The 24,348-nt window shown below is 36.9% G+C and overlaps 1 protein-coding gene across 1 annotated transcript; it reads right to left on the bottom strand.

Moving 5' to 3' along the window:
- On the bottom strand, nucleotides 3,083-23,655 carry LOC109825130 (serine/threonine-protein kinase STY8-like). Its single transcript, XM_020391863.1, has 16 exons — nucleotides 23,348-23,655; nucleotides 23,142-23,258; nucleotides 21,560-21,675; nucleotides 21,221-21,337; nucleotides 18,448-18,520; nucleotides 17,836-17,946; nucleotides 14,817-14,867; nucleotides 13,319-13,455; nucleotides 13,116-13,223; nucleotides 10,707-10,780; nucleotides 6,574-6,749; nucleotides 5,053-5,145; nucleotides 4,526-4,606; nucleotides 4,366-4,416; nucleotides 3,558-3,698; nucleotides 3,083-3,443 (listed from the first exon to the last, which is right to left on the bottom strand). Exons 1-16 carry the CDS (start codon nucleotides 23,564-23,566, stop codon nucleotides 3,420-3,422), a joined length of 1,689 nt encoding a protein of 562 aa, XP_020247452.1. The 5' UTR covers nucleotides 23,567-23,655; the 3' UTR covers nucleotides 3,083-3,419.

Raw genomic sequence — 24,348 nt, 5'->3', positions numbered from 1 at the left:
AGTGCAATCCTCCCGAATCATCATTGGTGACGAGGACATCCTTCCTAAATCTTTCTCCTTCATTGTCTTTCCTGCGTTATCTTTCAATTAAATCGCACAAAAGCTATATCATTCAGCATCTTTAGATCTAGCTGGTTCCTCTCCTAGGTACATATTTGCATATTGTATAAAATGACGTACAACTAGAAATCATAAACCATGATGAATTACTAACTAAACAAAGAGAGACTACTACACCATAAAATACATTCCAGCTTTGCTAGCGATTCGAGAAACTACTAGTCAAACAAGTACCTTCATTTTCATCCCCTCAAATGTCTGTAGAAAACCTTACCAATGTGCTAGCAGCAGTTTGAAAGGAAAACATATTTATCACATATCACAGTAACAATTTTTTTATTCTTCAGATACAATCTTACCTTAAAGATCACTGCATAGCAGCAGTCCTAGCAGTTGTACTCTCGTGACCTGTTTCTTATTCCTATAGTAATAATAAGGATTCTTTTTTTTTTTTTTTTGGGAAAAAAAGGATGGGGAGTCACTAATTAAGATCCCCAGATAAGGATTCAAATTATTCAAGTACTTTTAATATTATAGATAATTAATTTTGGCTCATGTTCAAATTTAAATAAAAGTAACTCATTCATAGTTCTCTTAATAGTTAATGTGCAAATGTGTTAATCGCAAATAGACTCCATGATCTAGCTAGCTTTTGTGCAGTTTGATTGAACGAAACGATCGATAATGAAGAGATATTTTCGGGTGGTGAGCTTTGATGGGTGGTTGTTAAGGAGGCTGGTCGGGCCAACGAAGATCTACGTACGAAGGAGAAGCATTGCTCAATTGCACAGTCGTCAGTTTTTTGTTCAGTATATTTTCTATTTTTCGTGAATTCTTAAATATTATAGTATATGAAAAATAGTAAAATATGTATTTTAAAAAAAACTCAAGCTCATGTAATCCATATAATATGATTAGTTGACGCACAGTTGATAAAATTATACTGGCTCTCAAACTGAATGTGTAATAGAACTACGCTTTGGAACATTGGGAAAGGCTACGATAAAATGTAATTCTTACAGCTAACAAACACGTGAGCTACAGGCACAAATGGAAAAAATAAAATAAAAAAGGTGGAATCTATTTATTTAAAGAACTATTTATCCAAAGAAACCTGCTCGGACCCCATGCGAACTGGTTGATTAGGAATCCCTGAAAGTAAAGGTTTAGATGATGGGGGCATCAATTATAACTAGTGTGCACCCGTGTAAAGCACGGTCCCTTTTTTTTATTTCTGCTATAGTAATTTTTTAAATGCTACATTTTTTTATAAATGCTAACATTTACTGTAGCATGAATAGTAAATCTTTGGATTCTCCTGTAACATAGAAGAGTAGGTACTATATTGTTTTAGTCCAACTTTAAATGAAGCATTTAACATAGTATATTTTAAAGATTCACTACAGTGATTCATGTGTAAGGAATTGTAATAAAGCTAGTAATTGGCATGCATAGATTGAAAAAAAAAATGCTGAAGTACTATGAGTAAGTTGCAGTCAGAGATAAATCATGGCCAGAAGCCTGAAGATCAGCAACTAATAGAACATTTGAATTTTAGTCTCAATGCCTGACAATATCACCTATCACCTATCGCTTTACAAACTAGAGCTCCCTAATCCTAAGATAGTGAAAACAATTGCATATACAGACATCGGCAACTAGTCTCAATGCTTGGTTTTTATAGCACTTACACACCCTGCTGAAGTTTCACTACATGAAAATTCTGTTTGACGGTAAATAAAATTGCGATGGGTTTAACAGTAAATTCAACAACCACTAAGAACTAAAAATTATAGTTATCTTGATTTCTAGACCTCGAAAAGTTTTCCTTATGCATCTCCATATGCATTACCACTAATAAGAGCAACAAATTTTTTTTTTTTCCCCTCTCCAGACATCAATAAGTACATCCTTTTCTGTTCACCGTAGTATTAATTAGCCAAGCGGTAATAAAACTTGGTCATCCCCTGACAGGATCAGATACCACGAGTAACCACCACAACAACCGTCCCTTGCAGACGGTAACGGTTGTAGCCCCAATATTGGAAGGATCACCGATGTCAACAGCTACTAGCACTCGAAAATGATCTACGACGACATAGAGCTTGCCTCTACAGAATATGCATCTTTGTACCCAAGACGATTATGCAAGACGGTCCATTTGTCGTCCCCTACTCGAGCAAACGCCAATCGATGGGAGAAGATTATCGCCACCATCATGACATGGTCACTACGGTTCTCATCCTCTTCGGGAGCGTAACGACCTTGCTTGTATCATGCACAATAGCCCAGCCGCTCCAAAATCCATATTGTAATTCCCATGGCAATGAGCCTTATTTAACGGGTTGAAGAGATGAAGCGCTCCTGAGTCATTAACTTATAAGACCAAACAACCGTCAGAAGCTCTGAAAAATCCTATAGCCCATTAATACCCCTGGGAGATTGAGGGTGATGATCTTGTCATCTAAGTGACGGTACAAAGATTGGGTTTTTTCCGAGGCTGCCTTGAAGGTAAAGCATCAACTATGGCAGCTGAGGGGGTATTTTCCGATGATGGCGGGGATCCAGGGGATCAGATCGCCAAGACGTGCACATTGCACGGAATCTAATGTAGCCATCGATGGCAACGACCGCTACACGGTCAGCGGTACCTTGAAGGAGATCATCAGAGAGCATAGACCAGTCACGTTTCATCATCTTCATCATCCTCTCTCTCTCTCTCTTTTGTAAATCATGCTATTTAATTTGTACGTGGAAACCTAAGTACTCTTCCTCTCTTGTGCATCGCAGTTAGCAATTTAAGCATGAGAATATTATGCAGACCGCGAAAAATGACAGGACACCTGGAATCATGAGCGCTCACAAGGGGGCGGGGCAGACCAATTTTGTAAAAATAACAGATACAGATCTACATCGGCTAAAAGTTCAAATTACCCGCTACAAGCGGCAGAACTTTCAGAGATTTTACAATTCCTTAGAATCCATGTCAGAATTATCAACTGAGAAATGATAATTGTCCGTAAAGGAGAAATATTTCACTGATCTCATTGCAAGAAAAATGATAGCCTCTCGTAAATCCTCATCCGTTGACAATACTAGCCTATATTTACACATAAAAGTAGAACGGTAGGTTTTCCCCCCACGAACTTTCATGGGAAATCCAGAGTCCCAAAATATAACTTAAGAGATTGAAACCAAATAAACGAAATTAGTGACCTCAAGCATTGATAATAACAAAATTGCAGACTGAAATATGCCTCAAATCATTTACACTCTACGGGCTTTGAACCATCTCCATCTCTGAAATAGTTTTCCACTCAACGGTCTCCTAAACGTTTGCTATGATGCCCTCTTCACAATTAAATTACTTGTCCTCCGTTTGCCTAATAAAATTCATAGAAAGAGGTAAATAAAAGAAATCTTCAGTAGGTAAAGACTTCAGATACCTAACCAAATGAAAAGGGCATTGCTGCCCTGTTTCGGAGTGGGTGAACTACCTGAACCTTTCCCAAGAGGTCTTCAAGCTCAGCTGTGATCTCCACAAAAGAGGGTCTTTTAGCAGGTAAAGCATCCCAGCATTTTTGCATCAAATCGACCAATTTAGGGTGTGTTTTTGCCGGAAGTTCAGGGCGCAACCCCTGGATATTGCCAATAAAGGGAGAGCATAAGCAAAAGTTAAGAAAGTAATTCTTGAGACTGGTGTTTGTTATACAGGGGTTGTTAGATGCTACTGTAGACAGCCCAATAAACACGAGGCACATAAAAAGATACAGGGGAGCTAATGAAGTAACGAGAATTAGAGATAAGCCTAATATAAAATGACAAAGGCAGTTAAAATGGAATTAGTTATTAGTTTAACCAAGAATACGGTTTTTACCATAGCTGGATGGAAAAGAAAAAAGGATTCATGTAACCTACCTTAAAAGAAAATGAATTTGCTGTATGTCATATACTTTTAGTTGGATGTAAACACTAACTATAAACATCAACTATTCGTCAAGAGTTGAAGCTAAAATTTTATATTACAAATGGGAAAATTTATTTTATGTTATTTTTTTCCTTCCTCGCTGGTTAGTATATTTCACAAATTTTCTTGCAACGAAGATCTACAATATCTTACTAAGGTATGTCCTATACAATTCTCTGCTCAATGGCCTTGATATTTCTTTCACTTTCAAGAAAAGCGCAATGTTACACCTTGTGTAATATCAATGTGAAAGCTTAAGACATGAAATGTTGATGGATTAAATTACAAAAACTGGAGAGGTTGCCCTAAAATCTCAAAGAAATTGAAGGAGTACGAACCTGACTCACTCCTAAAGCAGCTTGCAAGGGGGTCATGGTATCATAAGGGACCTGCAAAGAAAAATAGATAGATTACTTTACCTGATAATTTATTTCAAATCACATGCTTTTCAAATTGCCCACCAGATTCTAGTAGTTAATGCAGAGGACCCTAGTTTACCTTAGATGTTGCTAACTCCCATAGAACAATTGCAAAACTGAACACATCTGCTTTTTGATCATACTGCTGATGATTGATGACCTTGTAGAAAAGGAAAAGCATGCAAACATTAATCATGTATTGTGCTCTAGGTGATAATGAAGAGTGCATATGCTGAACTTCAGGAACCATGATAAGATGGCATGTGAGTGTGAGTTTCTCTCATGCCCAGCAACGCAGTTCTATCCCCAGAGTCAAATGTATCTGGTCCACTTGGACTAACACTATTTGCATGGCTCCAGGTGGTCTTGCATCAACAATATGAATGGGACAAATTGCATGAATTGATCTTTTTAAATATAATTTATTTTCTTATCCACTCCCCTGAAAAGGATCTAAGCCTCCATACAATAAAACTATAAATTCCTGTGAAAGTTATTTTTTCCTTTTATAATTTGAAACTTTGCAAAATTAAAAAACTTTAAATATTTAGCTAGTTAAGTTTTCTACTTAACAAAAAAGGAATAAACTGATAAATAAATAACTACCTCAGGTGCCATCCATCGGTATGTTCCAGTTTCCGCCGTCATTACTCCTTGACTTTGAAAACGAGCTACCCCAAAGTCTGAAACCTTCACTACCTAGATGGCCAAAACAAACATGCAAGGTATCATTAATTTAAAATAGATCTGCATATATTACCCATTATGCCAACATAGGCAAAGATTATCATCTGAAGTATGTAAATCCTTTTGCAGGATATGATGCTTCCATGTGCAAAACAAGTTTAGAAGAGCGACACAAGAACGGGTGCCGTCAAATTTTATGAAACAATGTGCCAATATAAAATAAATGCCAGCTTGGAATACATGCAATGAATATTCTACCACAAATGTTTTCTAAAAACAGATTCATGATGCCAATAAATAACTACAACATGAGTTATTGCATTGAGCACAAATTTCAAACCACGACGTTCTAGACTTGTTAAGAGATAATTATTGTGAACTGAGAGGAAAGCAAGGTCCGTTGCAAGATCATAATGCCTCTGTTGGATTTAATAAAAGAATGAAACGAAAAAAGAAGACTGCAAATTGCTAACTGTTAGTCAAGGTTGGTTTCATATAGCTTAGGAACCAGCCAACTTAAGCTTTTGGACAAAGTGGTTATCTCAAACGATTTTTTAGCCTATAGATATCTAGCAATGCAAGCTAGTACTGTTCAATGAACTTGTCCTGCTATCATAATAAACTTGCCACAACTTTACCGGCCAAGCTAATAAAGCTGCATGTTACTTACTATTAATTTAGCTTCAACCCTAAACTTTCCAAACAACAGACATCCAAGATTTCAAGAAGATTTTTGCGCAGATCCCTTCCTCATTCCCTGTAGATCTCCAACGGAATGAAGTAAAGCTTCTTATAACAAGTTAATAGTAAAGGAGTTATCTAACACAACATTGGAGCATTAGGTTTCAAGAGATTCTCAGTTTAGAAATAATATGTCAGTTTAACCCCAAGTATCTTACATTTATAAATCATGTTATGCTGAAGGCCTTTCTGGGGGGCAAAGCCATGTTATGGGAAGTGTTCATTTTGCTTTATATACACTGTTAGACACCATCCTACAGGTAAATTTTGGGATAAAATGGTTACTGACAGGAAATTATATTTCTTTGCAGTCTGTCAATCTGTCACCAAATTGTTAGAAGATTGCGTCCTACTTCCCAAACACATCTACCTGGGACTTTTCCGCAAACAATCACTGTAGAAACATTTATGAAGTTAAATTTTCTCACTTTTCTTTCTGTATTGGCATATATCCTCCAATTAGGACAGAATACAATGATGGTATAACTCTCCAAGAACTCAGAACAAAAAGAAGCAAAATTGCATCTTGGTTCTGTAGCCCAATTATTGGCTTGAGACAGGGCACCATGTTATGATTATTTATCCAATGAGTTATCAGATTAGTCCAGAATCAGGCAGTAATTCCAAATCTCTATATGTACCTGTAATAATAAGACATAAAGAAAAGACACTATAGTCCTTACATATATATACACTTACATTGTTTGCATCCATCAGCAGGTTAGCAGTCTTCAAGTCCCTGTGAATAATGTTGCTTTGGTGCAAATACTCCATCCCTTTGCTGACATCAATGGCAAACTTTAGCAACTGAGAAAGCTCCAAAAAATTGTTATGTTTGTGCAGGAAGTCATAGAGATTTCCTCCAGGCATGTACTCTGCAGGAAAAGAAAACAACATCATTCAGTCAACTAGCTTAACACTAGAAACAATATACGGAACAATGTACCCATATTCCTCAATATTTAGTTTTGTTCTTTTAACGCTCTGTAAGTTTCACTCAACCATTTATATCTAGAATCACACGCCACGCGATCATAGATATATAGGGGACAATGTGCTCATAATCCTCTATATTCAGTTTTATTATTTAAATGCTCCGTAACTTTTATTCAATCCCTTATACCTAGTACCACTTGCGCCCACCCAGGCACAAGCGCACACACACACACATAAATACATACATTTAGAGAGATAGAGTAAATGAAACATGAGATTATTGTGTGAATTTTTGCACTAATTGCAGATCCAATAGTAGGAAAGGGAGCAACTGCAAAGTACTCTTTACAATGATGCCATAGGCCTCGTTTCCATATGACCTATATATTGAGAGTCCACATTAGGAGGGCCAACAAGTGTAGGCTATCCCAACACGGACTTGAGAGAAATGGACCAGTAGTTACAGTATCCATGGAAAACTCAGTCTTCTGTTCAAATCTCTCATGAACATAGGACAGACACCTAAATATTGAGGATTTAACTGTGCATCAAACTGTAGATTACATAGCATAAATGCCACACCAGTCAAGAGATAAAACTTGGTTAAACTTTGGTTCATAGATTACTATTAGCCCTCAGAACTCAAATAATGCATGCCAACAGAAGGGCTCACATGGCTCATTATGCATATAAACCAATTATCAAACTATTCTTTTTATTTTCTGGGTTATCTTTCAAGTCTACTAATAAATTTTTCACCAGTATGGAATCAAGTGTTAGAGACTTCATTTCTAATATATACTGTCACTAAGAAACTAGATACCATAGTACCGGTTATTCTTCTTATTTGATCCTTGGATAAAGCTAAATTTTGTACCATATCGGGTCATCCTATTAGTAAGCCGATCTGGGCCTCTTTATCGGATTCTAATATTCTTGATCGATTCGATCAGATATGTAGAAATCTTTCTCATTATCATAGTGGATCCTCAAGAAAACGGGGTTTGTATCGAATAAAGTATATACTTTGACTTTCATGTGTTAGAACTTCAGCTCGTAAACATAAAAGTACAAAATGCACTTTTTGCGAAGATTTGTGATGAGGACAAGAAATGGCAATTTCCATATTTGATTAGTTGACTTTCTTTTATTTTTTATTTTTGAAATTTGAAATTTGAATATTGAATTTTGAATTTTGTATTTTGAATTTTGAATTTTGAATTTTGAATTTTGAAATTTAGTTGAGTGATTTGAGAGATTGTTGTTTTGTTTCTATTTTTTATTGCACGTTGTGTGCACGTAATTTTTTTTATAAATAAGGTTGTATGAGACTATTAAAAGGCAATGAATTATTAAATGAAGAAATATTTGTTAGCTAAATTTTGGTGTGAAGCCTTGGGTGTGAAACCCTAGGCCAAATTGTTCTCCTCTGCCACAAATAGCCGACAAACCTTCTTTCTCCTCATACACAGCCACCAAATTCTTCTCTCCCCCACGTCAACAATTTCCAAACCCAGCTCCCAACTCCTCTTCATCCCTCTCAACCAACCACCGCTCCTACTCCGAGTAGCCCCCGGAATTCCTACACTCCACTCCCAAGCATCCTAACGCCGCCGCTGACCTCATCCCGACACCTACTACCAGTCACGACCCGACAGGCCACCCGCGTCCTCTCCGTTTTCATCATCTACTATCTCGACATCGTCGATTGTGTCACTGTTCAGTTCAACGCCACCGCCGTCATCATCTTCCCGCTTGACGTCATCGCCTGCACCGTCATCTAGTCGACGCCGTCGTCCTCATCGTCACCCTCGTCGCCGTCAGTTCACACGTTGTGGTCATCGCTTAGTCGACGCCGTTTGTCATCGCCAGTACACTCATCGACCCGTCGACCTGTCGCCACTTGATAGCCCAGTTCGACGTCGTCGCACACGTTGTCATCCAATTTGCCGACGCCCGCCTCGTTTTTCAACACCGTCGCACTCGTCATCATCAGATCTCCGTCTCGTCATCGTCGTTCAGTTCACCGTTGTCGTCGTACCACCTCCAGAGGTCTTTCACGTCGAGTCTGTTCAGACAGACGAATGTTTCGTTTTCTTTCGTCCCTTATTTTTCTGTTAATTTCATTTTGCTAGTTAATTGCACGAGTATACCATCTCTAAACTCTTATCTTATATTCACTGCTAAGATTATACTTATGAGTAGAGAGCAACTGAACACGTGACTGTTGCAGATCTGATCTTGATTTTAGAACTTGCGAAATGATAATAAATACAACGGTTATATTGTTTGAGATTAGAATTTTTCATGATTATTGATACAAATCTTATTAAAATCCATCTGTCACATTAATCATTTTGAATTTAATTTCCTATCGAAGATCATTTTTGGCGAAACGATGCGTTATTCGATTTAGATCGTTGATTCTGACAGACCCCCTGTCATCGTTTCGCATCATTTTTGGTTTCAGAGCATGGTTCTAGGTAAGAATTTTTTTTTATTTTAGATTAGTTGATTCTTTTATTTGATATTAAAAAAATCTCATTCATCTCATTTAGCTGTTTGTGCACACCATTCATCCCATCTAGTTGTTAGTGCATGCCCACTCGCACAGGTCTACCCTATCAATTAGGAGAGTCAAGTGAGTCAACTAGTGAGTCAAGCATGTCAGGGCCGTCAGGCAGTGTAGAGTCCGAACTCTTTAAGAAATTCGCTAAACTAACAGCACGATATGACGACACCAATGAAAGGCTTGCTAGGCTCGCAGAAGCGCGCGTTACAAATCCGCCACCGCTAGGTCAAGGGAATGGGTACATCGTTCATCGACCCCCACCTCAACCCGTGCCTGATCCACCAACCTTTGATGGTAGGCTCGACCCAGAAGCTTTCTTGGACTGGTTGAAGAACATGAATCGGTACTTTGATTGGTACGCTTTGACGAAAACCTGCAAAGTCAAGTTTACCGTAATGAAGCTCACCAGACCCGCCTATCAATATTGGTCAAACCTCGAAATGTTGAGACATATTAGAGGTGAGTTACCAATTTTTACTTGGCGAGAAATGACCGACGAACTGAAACGAAAATATCTTCCGCCATCGTTTTATCATAGATTACTAGACAAGTGGCATCGTCTTACTCAGGGAACTAAATCCGCAAAAGAGTACGTTGTTCAATTTGAGGAATTATTTACTCGATGCAGCACCATAGAACAAGAGGCACCGATGAAAGTCTTGACAAAGTTTAGAGCTGGATTGAGAAGTGACATCCAAACCGAACTCTTTGCTAGAGAAGTAAACACCCTTGAGAGAGCTTACGCCTTAGTTCAAGATTTAGATGAAGCCAAATTCCACCAATCTTATAGGGCTCAAGATTTTCGAACACATTCCTCCCAGTATGTAAATTATCGGAAACTTATGAAATTCTTCTGCCAAGTCGTGATTAATGAACCTACTCGTGATTAATGAACCTACAAAACCCCTCAAATTGTATCTGACTAAAACTAGCTATTGTGGACATTCCCTCATTTCCATTCCAGATCATCTTAATCTTAAGTTTCCTATTTATTTAGGCTAGATATATAAAAAGAAATGGTTGTACCATTGAAGCAATAATAGACTGTTGGTAATATATATATTCTTGTTTTATATGAATGAGTTCACAAGTGACAGCAGAAAATATGTGAAAGCTAATATCAGACCCTATGAGAAGAGAAACTTATTCATATCTATAACCAAAAAAATAGTAATAACTTAGGAGTTAGGAGTACATATACTATAAATCAGAGAGTACAGATAATAACTTACTAACTTAAATGCTTTGACCTACAGTGAAGTCATCAAAAATCAATGTTTTGTATAATAAGGTGAAATTTTAAACAATCTTAATAAAAGATTACCTGTGACTATACAGAACTGTGGAGGCTTTGTACATACTCCAATAAAGCGAACAACATTCTTATGTTGGATTTCCCTTCAAAGATAAATCAATAGGCATAGTTCAGTAGGTGGCAAGGTAAAATGATGAACTACCTACAAACATACTAGCTTGGATTACTCTGTTAATCAGTGGATAGTTCAGCAAGGAAAATTTTGTGCATATATATCAGCCTTTTTTTCATCAAAAAATACATTGTTGAACGTAGATCACACAATCAACTTTGTTTGATAATAACAAACATTCATACATATTTAATGGTGTTTTGAGTTGTGATGTGCACGCTATAACATGTACTCTATAGGTTGAACTTCGTTTCAGATGACTAAAAGCTAAAGTCAACTTTGGGTGATATGGAAAGTCGCTTTGATGCAAGTGAAAAGTCTACACATTAAGCATCAGCTTAAGCCGGCTCAAGGGATCTAGAAAGTTGGCTTTTCATCACAAAGTCGGCTTACGCACTGTAAAGTTGGCTTAGGATAGTTGACGGGAGGCTGAGCTCTGGAATAACATCACAAAGTTAGCTTAGAACTCTACAAAGTCAGCTATACTAAACTTAAGCTGGCTTTACCAACTGCAAAGTTGGATTTGGATAAAAACTTGAAAGGCTGAAACACTGGGTTTTGGAAAATGTTACAAAGCTGGCTTTGGTGACAGCAAAGCCAGCTTATGGTGATCTGGGCAGCGACCATCAAGGTTTTAAAGGTCGACGGACATGTTGGTTTGAGGGATTGAGCGACACGGCATGGGCGTTTTCAACTCGTATGTCGGTTTTTAAGACCAAATCGAAAATATCGGGGTCATATCGGGCGATTTTTCAGCCTTGAAAAATTGGCCGATATGACCCTTTTTTTTAGATCCGTTTTTTTTGTTATCGGGTTTAGGTTTAGTGATAAAAACTCAAACCTGTTTGACTCATTCTCATGTTTAAGGGTTTCTTATGAACCCGATAGAAAGAAAAGAGAAAAATTAGGGCTACAGCGGACTTAGGAACCGATCACTCCTTTCGTGAACGACGATGTCCTTCCCCCACCTCCATCTCGGCCCCCGTCGTCCATCTCCCGTTGCGCCACAAAATCTGAACCCCAACCGAACCCGAAGACGGTAGGGTATCCCGTCGTAGGGATAAAGGGAAGAGGTTGTTCGGTGACTCATCCGAAGGACCCCAAGAAGACGATGAAGAAGAAGAAGAGCCCTGACACCGCTTCCCTGCGACGTCGGAATTCACCTATCGTCGGTGCTGCCTCTAGAGTTTATAAAGTATGCTTATATTGAATTTAGGAATGCTTAGATTATATTTAGAACATGATATTATACATATGCGCACCACCCGATATGACAATCCGATATTTAGTCCATGTCTCCCGATATATCCCCGATTTCCGCTATCCGACATGGATTTCAACCGTCCGACATGAACCCAACATCCGACATTTAAAACATTGGCGATCATTGTTTTGTTGATCTGATTTTTGAGATATAATCTGAGTCATTCGTTTGTATTTCTATATAAGGACTTCAAGGGTTGTATAGAAGGACTTCAAGGATTGTTTTCCTTAATGAGAAGAGGAGTCGAATTGTTTAGTTTATATATAGAGTTTGAGAGAGAGAGAGAGAGATTACAAAAGCTAGAGCTTTACATTGAAGGTTTATTCTTGGAACTTTTCATCTTAGATCTCTTGAGAGTTTGAAGACGGCATCCAAGCTACAACTAAGAGGGGATATTCGTATGGACATTGGCATTATCAGCTGAAGCTCTACTCTATTGTCTAGGGACGTATTTTCATCTTAATTGTTTACAATGAATTTAAACCCGTAGAAGAGGGTTACTTGATCTAACTAGAATTCTCAGTCTTGATATAGATTAAATGGGAGAGTAACTAAGAGGTTGATAGGTTGTATTGTCTTTACGACTTGGTGAGATCGGGTAGGATCGGATGAAATAGCTTTGACGAACTTGGGAGTTTGGTACTTTCTCAGATAGTGGATTGATTTTACTGGGGTAGCCTAACTAGATCCCAATATGCATCAGTCATGGGGTATGTCATCATCAAGCAAGCTCTAGGAAAAAATAATTAACCTAGTTTTACAATCAATCAGCCTATATCGACCCTCAATAAGCTGCGGCTACTGCACAACTAAGACAACCATAAGCAGTGATAGTTCTCAAAAAAAATCTCAACATTCATTTCGATCAATTGATAGACTTGCTCTATTTTTTTCTTTCTTTCTTGGTATTTTGTGTAATGTAATTTAAGCATGTGTGAGAGAGGAGCGACCCCTTTTATTCCACAAGATAGTGAAATAGTCTAGAAGAGATATATGAGATGTTAAGATTACAAGAAGTGATAAGTTTTATTCAATAACAAACCTTAAAATCATTATTTCTTGAGCAAACTCTATCTCAAGAGCTTCATTTAAGTGCTCGGAGCAAATGACTTTTATAGCAACATCCTGCCCCATGTAAGTTCCATGATGCCTATACATCACCAAGACAAAAGGAGAAAATATAACGTTGATATAATGTAATATTATTAGCATAAAGTGATTCGAATGAAATAGATTTTAACTCACAAGTCTCCACAAGATCCAGATGTTTGCTTCTCTCCGATCTTCAATGATCGTTTGTCTATTTCCCAGCCACCAACTTTTGTTTGTATCTCCAGTATCTCTTCTATGGCTGATGAACGAGATGACCCAGACCACAAACACTACAAATTATCAAGAAAGATTGGGCAAAATGAGATTACATCAACCTTGTGTTGCAATTTCCCAAATACATTCAATCGTACATGATCACCGAGAAAAAAAAATTTCCTTATTTTTATATAAGATGGGTGCTCATACTCTCTCTCATTACTTCATAAAAAACCATAATCAGAGTAGTGCAAAATTTAAGGACAATTGACATGATATTCAAACAATGAAGGCAAAAGAGAAATTTCCCTCAAAGATAAGATGTCATTTCCCCTCCTTATAGAACTCTCGTCTAATATTTAAAAAAGAAAGATTCTTTAAAAACAACCTTACCAATAATTTTAATCGGTTATCTTAAATATGGTAATTAGAATTGAAAAAGAACGTCATAGAGTGAGACACATCAATGATTCTCAAAAAGAGAACTAATATGCTTTACTTAATAACCTTTCAACATATATACAACACAATAAAAAAAGTTAAAATAATGGCTTCTACTTGTAAAAGTTGAATAAGATTCTACATAACCACATGCACAAATATTATATTTTTTGAGGACCATGTGTTTTCGAGATCAACCTATGGATCTAAATCCAGTCACCAAATTCTGGTTTAGTTCTCGAATTCTCTAACTCCAATCTTTTTTCCTGATTATATTATGGAAAGGAATTATTTAAATTTAATTAACAAGTTAAATATGTATCATGCTTAGATCAGTAAGGAAATGTATCTAGATTTAATTTACTTTTTAAAATATATACAATAGTCCAAGAAACTATCACAAAGAGACTATGTATCCAAATTTAAAGATTAACTCCATAAGAAGCAGATTACTAGATCTCATTACATCCATATTTTGAAACTGAAAAAAAATTCTTTTTTAAAATATATTCTTTTTTATTCCACGTGCATTTTGCACACGCTAGGTTGTTTCGAGTAAGGGAGAAAGTTCCTCTCATTATGGTGGTTGTGGTATGTCTTGCACTTATTGACCTCTCGCTTGCAAGCGAAATGACTTACCAACTCTCCTTGACTTGCCTACCTACTCGAGCTCCTCCATCACAGACAATTTCAAAAATCAATGATGTTGACTAATGTTAACAAATGTAGCTGGTGTTATCTCTAGGTGCAAATTGTGAAAGAAAACGGTAGAGTTGCAAAAGGTGTTGCAAAAGGTAGGCAAGTCGAGAAACAAACAACGCATCACCTCATATGAACAATTTGGTAAGAAATTAGAAACAAACAATGCATCACCTCAACAAAGTCGAGAAAGCTGTTGCAAAAGGTAAGCAATTTAAATACTGAAAGGGAAAGCAACTATACGCCTACATCACATAGAAAAGCGAGAATATCTATAGAATAATCACAAAAGTACCTCATTTTTTGTGATTGCTTCCATTAGTGCTTTATGCAAACCATCGGTCCCCTAGGCACATCATTACAAAGTCAGGAAGAATTGGGTTTCAGAAATACCCCCTTAAAGAGCTCATACAAGCCCCCACAAAATGAAAGGACTACTCTTTGTTTCATCCACAAGAAAACATAAAGTGCTACAAGAAATAACAGTTGAACGATAAAGAATTAAACAAATTCATTGAAATAAGTATGGAGAGCCATTATACAAAATAATAGATAACAGTAGAAGGATAGAAAAAATTAAACAAATTCATTCAAAAAAATTATTGAGACCGATTAGCTATGCTCTAAAATGACTGCACTAAGATTAATATCAAATTAACAAGGTCCTCCAGAAGAAACAATTCTTTGTTTGTTAAATGTTATGGTATAACTAAGTTGTGTGGGTACTGAACCCGTACACAACACATCCTGTACCCAACACGTATTGGACCCATAAACGACACCGGAACTTCTTGGACACTCCTTGAATATATGCTTACATTTATTCCAATATGTACTCAATTACACAATATTTATTTTATTTTTAGATACTCGTCATACACTTCTTGGGCATATACCGCACACCTCACATCCACTTTGCAAAACTTGATGAAAAATTTCTGCACATATTCAATTTAGAGCTCCAATTGAAAAGGGTTGTTTTAGTGTTTCTAGTTCAGAACTACGGTTTCTGCCAATGCATTTCAGCCATGTCCACACCCCTGCCCCCACCTGTATTCATGCAACTTAGCAGTAGAGGCAGTTATATAACCATTGTCCCACCACCCATCAGCTGGTACACAAATATGGGGTCAAAATATATATTATCGAAACATGGAAGGAGAATGTCATTCAAAAAACTCCTGAGATCAAGAAATGGCAAGAACTAAATTGAGAATACAAACATCTATGTTTAAGGGGTTTTTTATTTTGTTATTTAACAAGAGTTAAATAAGTCAATAACACGATACGTATTTCTCTGTGAGGCTAACCTATGCACCACTATCCTACTTCTGTTCCAAACTTTACGACCACAAGCTTGACTACTAGTACTAGCCTAAGGCAATTTCGAAACCAAAATAGCTTTTCTGCATCAATGTTGCATATTAAGTCTATTAAGTATTAATTTCATTATGCCTTGACAATTTAAACTCATGGATTGACGTGTCTGTGGGCGCTGGGGGGAGGGGATAAGTGTGTCAGTAACTATTCTAGATTCTGTGATCTCTTTTAAAGATAGAACTTGGTTAATTCCTTGCTCATAATGACATCAATTATGGGGAATGACAGGTTTAATAAGACAACATGTGGTCTCAATTGAATCAGTAAGACCAAGTCCAATTATGGAATCCAAAGTGTAGTCTGTTTTATCATCCACACCTATAAAAGGCATAAGTTCAATAAAATATCAGAAAGGAAGATATTAAAAAATATGTGATTTATGAAGAATGAGGCCACATATCTCTTCCACCTATTCTTTTCCCATCTTTTCAGTTGCTTATGGTATTCTACATTGTTTGTAACCTTCAAAATTCTTTCCTATTCCCACCTACATAGCCCACATTCTATTATCTAGCCATCATAGGTTACACAAAAGATACTTGCATATCTGAAACTAAAATAACAAACAATCATCCTATTTCTTGTAAAATTAGACTTTTTTCTCCTATTATTCTCCCTTCTTTCCTTTCTTTTGTTTCTGGTGTTTTGGCACTGCTCCCCCAATATGAACTAGCAAAGAAAACCCCAAGAAGTAGGGACGCAAATGGATAGGATATGAATCTGACATGGTACTTATGTAAGAGACATTTTCTCAGCTATTGTTACAGTCATTCATTCTTCATAATAATAGTGTTTTTTTATTTTTCAAAACTGAAATTTTACAGTCATGATTTGAGACTTTAGGAACAACAACCAATCCTTTGAATACAAACTAGAATTTTTGGGGCCTATATGCCAAATTTTAGGAAGATGAAAGTAAAACATATAATAGTATGTTACTTCTAATAAAATGTCTCTCTTTTGGATAAACAATTGAACTAATATCAACTATATTATAACTTCTCCTATTTACGTCCCTTTAGAGATAAACCATGTCACACATAAAGTAGATAAAGAATTAGTTTGATCTTGAATCTCCTACTTACTATCTTTTGGATAAGCACTTAGACAACATTGGTATATCATACTTATTTTCCCCCTTTTTTTTGGATAAATCGTGATATAACTAGATCTAGATCAGAATCAACAAAACCATATCTTCCTACAATCAATTTTTCTCCTTAGAAAGAAAATATGACTGCTTTTGATATTGCCAAATTTATCTGATATTCATAGTATGATATATAATTGTCTTTCACAACTAATTTTCTTTTTTTTTTAAATCTCTAAATCTTAGGGGTGCAAGAAAAATGTTTGTGTCTGTTAGGGTGCAAATGTGGTTACTAAATAGATATATCCGATAGGATATAGTTGTGGATAAGGACATGTAGTAAAATATATGGATCCATATCCGAATATATGTTGACCATATAGTTGCAATTGTTTTAACCTTAGATTAATGGAAATGAGGCTATTGACAATCGAGGGATCTAGTCTTATGTTTTCAGATACAATGATCATATTAATGAACTCTCTTGTATGATATGAATTATATATATTTTTTCCAATCATATCTGATTTTCTCATATCTATTTTGTGTCAGCGTGTATATCTCGATATGTATATCTGTATCCCGTGGATATGGTTATGAGTTTTCCTTATTGAGACGTAACTGTATATGTATGTGTATCCTTGATTGGTAAATGAATATAGGTGTGGTAAGTACCATATCCTATCCGTTTGCGCCCCTACTAAATGTGCCTAGCACATGCTAGAAAAACTAATGAAATTAATTAAATACTAAATTAAACTATAAAGTGCAGAATGAAAATATTTTGTAAAAGCCTAAGAAATCGCAAACAAATTGGCCACAGTGAAGTAAAAGTGAAACCTACCTTCTCAGGCCATCCATCAACAACAAATACATCCAAAGAGTAACCATCAGTTGTGGAAAAAACATGAGCTTCCCGGATGTTTAGCCCAATATCAGAGAGCAATGCGGACAACTAAGAGGAAATATCAAAAGTTCAGAAACTTCATACAAATAGTAACATATTTAACAATGTGAAATCTTCCAAAGCACATAATTAACTTAATTAATTAACTAGCTATTTCAGTAAGATAAATTAACTTGTTGTTTACTGCAAGTCTGCAACATAAGCTTAGCACTACCTGTAGAAATATACCATGAAAGAGAAAACACATAGCTCTCGGAACTTATAATATTGGTATAGTAGTCAAACGAACATGAAAATAGAGAACCAGCAAATATTCATATGACACTGTGGATATCATGCAGTTCCATCATCTTTGCCTCTAAAACTATGACACCTATAGAAGTGAGATTCATCATAGTACAGAGCATCGTGAATCACTAAGGAACACTTATTCTGATTCAAGCACGACCATGTGAGTTATGGTTTTAATTTCTAATCAATTAGGAACCTGACATCCAGCTTAGTAGAGAATCTCTGTTTGTCCATGTGGGAGAGAGATGTTTTTCCTACCTGGCAAAGTAGCTTGGGCTTATCAAGGGTTGAAAAGATAACCTCATGAATCGGAATACGCACATGATCATGTCTGCATATAATCAGAAGATTTTTGAATAGATTGTTAAGTACAACTATATAAAGTCATTTAACAATGTGTGTGTGTGTGTGAGTGAGTGAGAGAGAGAGAGAGAGAGAGAGTGTGTGTGGGGGGGGGGGGGTCAAAGCCCATAAATATGCTTCATATCTTCATAGGCATGAGGAGACAAGCTGATATTGCAATGAAAAGTAAGATCTACCAAATAGCATTAACTCGTAATAAAGCAATAATTGATGATCTATGAGTTGCAATTAAGTACATAAATGAAATAATGCTCATCACAGTAAAACAATGGTACCTGGAATTACAGAGAATCTTTATTTGATAATTCATGCCAACCCAGTGTTATCATCCCTGTATTAGGGTTAGCAGAGGCTCTAAGGGGTCATTCAGTAGACATTCTCTAACCTGTCTAAAGTTATATGTAACAGTGGAAATTTTCAAGTACTTTCTCACAATTTCCATCTTATTCCATGAGTAGTCCAACAACTATACCCAGTAGGAGTCAATAATCATACAAGTTGGCCAGATACGGGGTGTGCAAGGACTCATGATACAGGTACATGTGGTAAGAAGGGGAGTAAGCTTCATCAGATCTGTGATCAGCTCATTATATACTTGGAATATCCGTAGTGTCATGCCAATATCTATACATGTCTTATTTGTACGTGTTAGACAGAAATATGGCGCACAAATACATTAGAAATTTAGAGTACATCAAATTAAGGGATATGGTAATAGAAATTTTCATTTTTTTTCAAAAAAAAACAGAAAGCAAAGGATCTAAATTTAAAAACTATGATCACAAATCTAATTGCATTAAATAACCAAAATTTTAAATTTAAATTTTAAAGTCATAACATGCCAAAAAGTATAAGTGTATTATGAAAAATCTAATATTAACGATAAATGTAGCAGAAAAACTTATTGAATCAATTAGTCACTTGTTCTCTTCTTTTATTTATTGGATCAGTCATTTTGGTGATCTGCATTAAGAATGAACCACAAATTGGTATGCATGAACTGGATTGTAAATGAGGGAGATGGAGCAAATTAGGTGAGAAAACTTCAATCCTCGTATATACTCAAAATGTGCATTCCTGGTATTATATTTTATATTGAGACAAAGGCCAAGGAGCTGAAAGGGCATATACCTTCAGCTAGCAGCAAGGCCAATGGTCTCCTATTATTTTCCCGAGTGGGATGAAATCTTTTGATCATTTCTTGTGTTCATGTTGCACTAGAACCATTTACGAATTATGTCACGCACTATCAATTTTATTTCCACTTTCTCCCTCTAGTACCACTTATTTCATTTGTATGCACTTTGTATTGCAAAACTCCTGTAAAACTGCAGCTCCAAGCTAAGATCGTAGCGATGATGACACTTCAACAGTGTTGAACTAATGTTTCAGGGTTAACAATATTTCATTAGTTGCATTCTTAAACAAATAGAAAATATAAAGCCTGCAAACTTTTGTTTTGTGCTTAACACGGGACTGTATCACCAATTCATGTTGTATCATTAACCATATGGTTTTCCCATAAGGCCTGTTCGGTTGTTTTCCGAAAAAAACAATAAATGGAAATGTCACATTTCATTTGATATCATGACATTTCAAGAGTTTTCCCACATTTCATTTTTTGTGTTCGTTTCGCAAAGAAATCACCCCTTGAAACCGCCAAGTCACATAAAGAGACAAAAAAGCCGCAATAGTAACAGTGCATGTGTTTTCTATTTCTTGTGTTCGTTTGAACAAAAAAAAAGGAAAGAGAAATGGAAACATTTAAATAATCTGTTTAATTCCCATTCATTGTTCCAACAGTGCTTTTAAATATTAAAAATTCATTGAATTGACATTTCCAAGTGTTTTCAGAGGTTTTTGTTGTGAAAACACATTTCTTAAAAATGTGATGTGGCATCCTACGTGGCGTTTCATTTCTCTAAATTTCAAAACGAACCGAACTGAAGAAATGGAAAACCCTTGAAACCAAAAACCTATGTGGCACATGGGGGATTTCTTGAAATGTGAGGTGGCAGGTGTTTTCTCATTTTTTTTTGAGCAAACCGAACAGGCCCTAAAACGAAATCATTATGGACCTTTCCACAAACTCAGAAAAGCATAAACTAAAGAACTGATCAAGTATTACACCATGATGTCGATTTGATATCAACCCTCTAAAATTGGTACCAAATTCCTGACAATCAGGTTAAGCTAATACAACATAAAATCAAGCAACATATTCTTATACAGTAAGAAAGAGGCTAAGACTAAAAGGTAATATATTTTCTGCAGGGAGCCATATCCAACTCCTACTGATACCAACCAAGTGACGATGGACTCAACACTGCCAAATCAGCTCATTTTTGCAGCCACAAGTTAAATGAGGACTCGTGAATTAGAAGTTCAAGTGCTGAAACTTGCCCCCAGCTCTCAAAAATTCCAAGCAGTGTCCAATCAGATGACGTGCATATTAAAATTTATCCAACAGACAAGGAAAATAACGGAGAAAAATATTATCTATATGTACACCCATTGTAGAACAAAAGATTTGTTTGACGAAATTATAACAGAAACCTACTGAAATCCCGAGTCCTTCAAATATAACTAGAACGTGATACATCTAGCATGAGCCTTCAGAAACAAGATACTTCAGCAAAGAGATAAGACTGAAATTTGAAGCATATACCTTCCAACATCCACGAGAGAGCTTCTATCTCCTACATAATTAGCACCTTTTCTCATTCCCAGATTCAAGCCCCCAAGCTTTGAGCAAGGTTCAAAATCAATTCCGCGATCTTTGATCCTATTCAGGGATGTAATATCAATAATTAGTAAAGAAGAAAATCTACTGTTATAACAGTCTCCCAATAAAACAATGAGAGGCTTGACATGGAGATCCAGAAAGTTTGTAAGAGGAAGGGCAATGACTTCATTACTTCTTGTGTGCAGTCATTATGATTGGATTGATGAGTTGCCAGCAAATACAAAGATGCATTTGAGAGTTGACTTATGAGGAGTTAAGGACCTGGAATTTGGTGGCTTTTCTTCTCCGTTTCTGGCGTTCTTGCACCTTTCTGAAGTGGAACAAACTTTTGTAGATTGTCGTAGATCATCATCCTCATCCCCTCTTGTCTGAAGAAACTATTCAACAAGACAAAGACCAATGAGAGAGAATGAGCTATAACTCCATAAAAATATTCCGATGCTAAGAAACACAAAATGAGGTAGGTAGTCCAAAACAATACAGAAGTTCGTGTTCAAAAGCAGAAGCCATGAAGAAACTGGTAGCATTTTCAAACAAACGGAACCAGCACTCTGATGAATAAATTGAATACTAAACATTGTCAAGAAGTAAGATAGGCCTGTATCTTAAGTGAGCCACGATCAAGCCAAATGGTTGGTTATCGAATGACTCAAATATTTTTTAGTCAACCTTCGCTTAAAAGACTAAGCATTGTACTAGAACAAGACTTTTCCAGCCTAACAAAACCAATTTGAGCTTAACCAACATTTTGAACTTTAGATCCTTACAACACTCGTTTTAGTTATGTATCATGCAAGATTTTCTCACGACAAGGACTTTATAAGCTATGGCTCGTCTTAAAGGTTCCTTCAACAGCACCAAAAAATGATCAAATGGAGGTACTTTCTTTTGCTATAAATCCGCTTCAATTACGTGAAATGGCCCACGGGGTTTGAACTTGAGTTGCTCATGTAACATCTTAAACTTCTATTCCACTGCATCTACATCACTACAGTACACTTCCGGGTTTTGTCCATATTAAGCTATTTTGGTATTGGTCTTATGTCTATACTATTTGGTCTACTTTGATGCGGATACTTTGGTTTCATTACTTTTTCCCCTCGGAGAGGAAACAAACAAACTTCACATTACTATCTTGCCTCAAAGATTGGCACATTAACTTAATCAACTATCAATCAAACAAACACATACCTTTCTAGTCTTAAATTATGCCCTGTTTGGATGAAGGGTAGAGAGGGGGAGGGGAAGAGAAATAAGGCTTTCACCTTGTTTGGGAGTTTTTTTAAGGAGGGTAGAGAGGATGAAGGAAGGGGAAAGGAGGGTAAAATTGCTTGGTTTTCTTTCCCCCCGATTTGGACGGTAGAGGAGGGTAAAGGAGGGTAAAAGGGTGTAATGACATTCTTACCCCCATCAAAACAAATAAAAGGGCTGATGTGTTATTAGTATAAAGTCATTTACGTAAATTTACATATATTTACTTCCTTTCACCTTCATTCACCTTACTCAACTCCCAAACAACATATTACAATTCTCTTCTCTTCCCTTCCCTTCCCTTCTTGTTTGGATTGAGGGGAATGAGGGTGAAGGGAAGTTAGGGGAACCATTCACCCCCATTCACCTTGTTTGGGAACACTTAGGAGGTGAAGTTAATTCACCCTAGTTCCCTTTGATTCACCCTCTAATAGTATAAAAATTGTTACCCTAACCAAGGGGAAGGGAACTCCCTTCCCTTCCCTTCCCTTCACTCAGTTTCCCTTAACTTCCATTCACCCCCTACAAATCCAAACAGGCCCTTAGTAAACTCCCAAACACACCATTAAATAATTAACTAACTCAGTAGTACCTTCGAGAATCGAACATGGAAGACCGGCCGCTTGCTCGGATCCTTCGCCTCCGCAAGAATTCTCCGATGAAGAACAACATCCTCAGCTCTATCAACGCTCATATCCAGCCCATAGCTGAACCAAGGAAAAAAAAATCATTCAAGAATCTCAAATGGACTCGATCACAGCGAACTCGACTCGAGGTTCAAGAATCCGATACCTCGGACGGAGGCAACCGGCCGAAGTGAGCCTCGATCCGAGCGAAGAAGTCGGGGTCGGAGGCGGCCTCGTCGTTGCCGATCTCGACGAGCCTCGCGTAGATCCCGGCCTTGATGTCGGTGGGAGAGAGGGGGGATGGCCTCGACGGCGACGAGCTCTCGGCGAATCCCTCCTCCATTGGATCGCCGTAGATGAGATAGGGTTTCGCGATGGGGGATGAGGACATGGAGGGAAATAGGGGAGAAGGTGAGGGTAAAACTGTCTATTTGCGTGGGAAGTGTTTGGTTATTTATGGAATGTTTCGGGGGTGTAGAGAGTGACGAAGAAGCGTCGTTGGGGGGCGCGAATTGGTGGGGGTGGGGACACAAGAGGCTGAAAAGGGAAACCATATGAAAAATTCTTTGGGGACCCTAAATCATGGGACCCAAGAGGGGACAAGTAAGATGTCAACCCTGAGTGTATGATATGCTGTTCATAAACAGCAAAAGGAAAGACGAGGATTTGGATGGCGGGATGCTAGTGGCGTAAAATTTTCGCAATTAATTTTCACAGAAAACACCCCGTGATTTGTGGGGTTCGTCATAGACGCCTTCTCTATTTTTTTTTTCTCTCACAATCCCTGAGTCTCTCCCGAATCTCTGCTGGGCTTCAATTTTTCCTCTAAAGAAAATTGAGGGATCCTCGGTCAAAAGATGGCTACTATTCATTTCCTTAAAAATATCTATGAAATTAGTTTCCTAAAAAATGGATCATATCATTTAATAAAATAATGACATATTATCTTATCACATCTTTTTTTTTTCTAGTTTTAAGGTATATTATTTAAAATGTGTTTTCTATAAATAGGGTTCTTTGTTTTTTTTCCCAACCAAACAGCCCTTAAAGGGAAAATATTCTAGACATGGCAAAAGGCTTTAGGATTTTCCATATCCCACCTTGAAAGCCATGCCATGTTAGTTATTTGACATTTACACGTAGAGAATCAACAAAGAAAAGTTTAGGTACCGT

The sequence above is a fragment of the Asparagus officinalis genome, chromosome 10, assembly GCF_001876935.1.
Source record: "Asparagus officinalis chromosome 10, Aspof.V1, whole genome shotgun sequence".
Lineage (NCBI taxonomy): Eukaryota > Viridiplantae > Streptophyta > Magnoliopsida > Asparagales > Asparagaceae > Asparagus > Asparagus officinalis.
Note: the sequence above shows the minus strand (reverse complement) of the source record. Positions and strands in the feature narration are given on the sequence as shown.